Source organism: Mesitornis unicolor, unplaced genomic scaffold, assembly GCF_000695765.1.
Source record: "Mesitornis unicolor isolate BGI_N332 unplaced genomic scaffold, ASM69576v1 Scaffold12816, whole genome shotgun sequence".
Taxonomy (NCBI): Eukaryota; Metazoa; Chordata; class Aves; order Mesitornithiformes; family Mesitornithidae; genus Mesitornis; species Mesitornis unicolor.
The window spans coordinates 1-3,668 of record NW_010193024.1 but is presented as its reverse complement, the minus strand read 5'-3'; the positions used below and the strand labels follow the sequence as shown (position 1 = coordinate 3,668).

General features: G+C 47.1%; 1 protein-coding gene across 1 annotated transcript; it reads left to right on the top strand.

The window, feature by feature from the left end:
- Positions 1 to 43: 43 nt before the first annotated feature.
- Positions 44 to 2,637, top strand: LOC104535161 (nuclear cap-binding protein subunit 2; the record flags this gene model as incomplete). Its single annotated transcript, XM_010187324.1, has 3 exons — positions 44 to 225; positions 1,046 to 1,184; positions 1,867 to 2,637. Coding segments are annotated over 3 exons (420 nt in total), but the record flags the coding sequence as incomplete, so codon positions are not given.
- Positions 2,638 to 3,668: the final 1,031 nt, after the last annotated feature.

Here is a 3,668-nt window from a genome sequence, read left to right as displayed (position 1 = left end):
GGCAGGTGTGCTCACCCCTCTCTGTGCTCCCCTCTACCCACAGGGTAGCAGGCAGCTGCAGGAGAAATCCCTGAAAATTTCTTCCACGCTCTATGTTGGCAACCTGTCCTTCTACACCACCGAGGAGCAGATCCAGGAGCTCTTTTCCAAGTGCGGAGACGTCAAGAGGATTGTCATGGGGCTGGACAAGATCAAGAAAACCCCCTGTGGCTTCTGCTTTGTCGAGTATCCTTTCTGGTTCCCTACTGTCAGCCCCTGTGTGGCTGCCATGTTTAGTTCCTCTCTGCACAGCAAGCTTTGCTGTGCTGCTGTGGAAAACCTCAAAAAGAGTGATAGTCAAGTGTTTTCTATGAGGGACTTCCCTCCAACCTTGCTACTTCCCCACCCCCACATTGAGAGACAGACTGTGCAGAGGTGCTGTCAGTGAAAACTGCTGCTGCTGTACTTTCTAGAGGTCACAGAGAGCTCCTTTGATTTGTTAATTTCTTTAACGATTTAGTGCCAGAATGAGAACTGTTACAGTTTTCATTCTGAGCGCTTGTGTGGCCAGAGCACGTGTTCACTTTCTCACCTTAATTTCACACTTGAATGAAGAACTAGGCTAAGCCATGGTGGTATTCCCAGGCACAGGGTACACGCTTGTACAAGTTCTACTGTGAACTGTCTTTGCAAAGCTCTCCTGTGAGGCCTGCCCCTTTTGTTCAAATTCAGCCAAGTTTTACATTGTATAAAAAAGGCATTTTACAAATTCCTTGCCCTTAGCAAGGCTTTAACAAGTTTGTTTCATCCGCTTGTGAAATAAGTGATCCAAAGCCATTTCTTGTCTGTGCAGGTACTAACATTAAAGTTCAGAATCCTTTCTGAGCGGGACCTGTTTTTAGCTTGGGTTTATATGAGCGCAGTTTTTGATTCCGTAGAGAAGAGCAGGAAGAATAGAAAAGGCTGGAAGGCAGAATTTTTCTGCTCCTCAAATACACTCGTTCTCTTTTAGTTTTCCTGTACCCAATAAAATAGCACACTTGGATCTCCTTATAGTATGCTTCAGATACTACACAAGAGCAGATGCTGAGCATGCAATGCGGTTTATCAACGGCACACGACTAGATGACCGCATCATTCGAACTGACTGGGATGCTGGGTTTAAGGAGGGGCGACAGTATGGAAGAGGAAAGACTGGAGGACAGGTAATGGCAGTGCCAGTTCATACCTTGAATTTGATCCCTGTCACACTGTGTACTGCTTTGCTGGTTTTGTCTCATGCAGAACAATGTGCAGACTGTAAAGACCTGATCGTGAACTTTAGCTACTCCCAGGTTGTCCTAGTAACTGATGCCCGGTGTTAAAAGCTAGAAGTAGAACTTAAAGGCCATTTCTGTCTGAAACTCCAAACTTCCTGCAATACAAGCAGAATGTTCCCTAATCCAAGCAAGTACTCTTAAAATTATGTGGAATTTGGGTGCAGTAGGACAGCGCAGCTGCTCAGCCAATCTCACAATGCAGCAGTTTTCCCCAGTGTGAAGGTGAGGTTCCTTTGCACATTTCCAGGGTGAAGTGGATAAAATGGTCTAGAGGCCAAGCCTAGCAATTCGGAAAGCTGAACTGCAGAGCTGAACTAAAATATTTAGGGGTCTTCTTTGCTCCTTGTCTAAAAAACACCTCAGCCATCAGTTATATTCTCACTTGTCATTTTTACCACCATTACCACCTTTTTGGTGGGTTATTTGAAGAGATTTCAAATGAGCCAAAGTGCTTTTAACCTGAACTTCAGTTGTCAACCAACTGAGCAAGAAAGGGACGATGATTCTGAAGCCTAGCAGGAGACAGGCCGTGCAGGGTACTAATACCTGTGTTACTGCTGTGCCCCAGGTGCGAGATGAGTACCGGACAGACTACGATGTGGGACGAGGTGGCTTTGGCAAGATCATTCAGATGCAGAAGGCAAATCATCAGCCTGCGATTTATTAATTGCCTCGTGGGTCCTAGCTCGTTGAGGGCTCTGTCCTTCCGGAGCTAGCCCTGTTCTCGCATTTTGGATTGGGGTAGGGAGTGAGATCCAACTTCCAGCAAAAGGTGACCCTCCTTAGACTGTGGATATACATGTATTCATTCCCCCTTCCTTCTGGGCTACAGAGGATGTTCCGTGCTGATACAGGGCAACAGGGGATTAAAAAAAAATGGACAGCTCTGCCACATTCTGGGTGTGAAGAAATGCAGCATGTCACACATCTTGTGCTATGACGTACTCTTCATGTTGCAGCTAAGCAGGTGTCTTTCTCCCAGCTGTGACTCTGCCGTGGTTGCTCTCAAATGGAACTTCTTAAAAGCTTACAGCCATCAGAGCCCTCCAGGTACCTGGGCAACCTGTGGGGATGCACAGGAGATTCAGGTTTCTAATTTACAACCTTATCTGCTTACGAAACAGTATCGCTGTGTGGATGAGAGCAGTGGAACAAGGTCTTATCATCCACTTGGAGGTGGTGTCTGCACATCTAGCCCTTGGGTTGGTCAGGGCCTGCAGGGTATTTCTCTTTGTGATGCCCCCAGCTCTGCCTGGCTTTTCAGATCCTCACTGGTTTTGGTGTGATTTTGTTAAAAGTTTATTTTAATTTTTTTAAATAAACAGTTGTATTGGATCTGGCTGAGGTGGAGTTAATTTTCCCCCTAGCAGCCTTCATAGCGCTGTGCTTTGTATTGGTAGCTAGAAGGGTATTGATAACACACCGGCGTTTTGGCTGCTGCTGAGCAGTGCTCCCACGGCATCAAGGCTGTCTCTCCAACATCCCTGTCCTTGCTCCCCCCTCACCAGTAGTGGGGGTGGGCAAGATCTTGGGAGGGGATAGAGCCAGGACAGCTGACCCAAACTGACCAAAGCCATATGCCGTACCATATGACATCTGCTCAGCAATAACAGCTAAGAGAAAGCGGGGTGGGGGGGACAGGACAGGGCAGGCATTTGTTATTATGACATTTGTCTTCTGGAGCAACCACTATACCTACTGAAGTCCCACTTCTTGGGAAGTGGCTGGACATCGCCTGCTGATGGGATGTAGAGAATAAATCTTCTGTTTTCCTTTGCTCTCACCTGCAGCCTTGCTTTTGCTTTATTAAACTGTTCTTTAAATGTATTAAGATGTTATTTTTTATCTTATTTTCTTTCCCTCTTGTCCTGCTGAGGAGGGGAGTGATAGAGCACCTTGTGGAGAGGATGGGAGAATGCATCTCCCTCTTCCTACCTAGGATTGCTGTGGGTGGTTTTATTATGCAAGCTTCTGAGGTGCTTGCTCACCCTTACGTGAGCTGCTTAATACTACTAATTAACACTGTTGGCATACTGTGGGCTCCATGGAATCTGGTGTCAGAGAAGACAACTTTGGGGTGAGGCGATACTGAAATGTGTCCTGAGGTAGTGAGTCTCTAGGTGATAGGGTATATGGAAGGATTTAGGCAGGTGCCTAGGGCAGTTACCACCTCCCATAGCCTGGGACATTACTGAACAGGCAAGTAACCCTGGCAAACGAGCGTGCCACTTGATAGAAGAGGTGCTTGCCTAACCCCAACAAAAAACAGCAGCTTCTAGCACCGTACTGGGGCTTGGCCTGTGCCTGCTGAGCCACAGTTCAGTCCTATCAGAGGACTGTGGTTAAGGCAGGGACCCAAACCACCTCTGA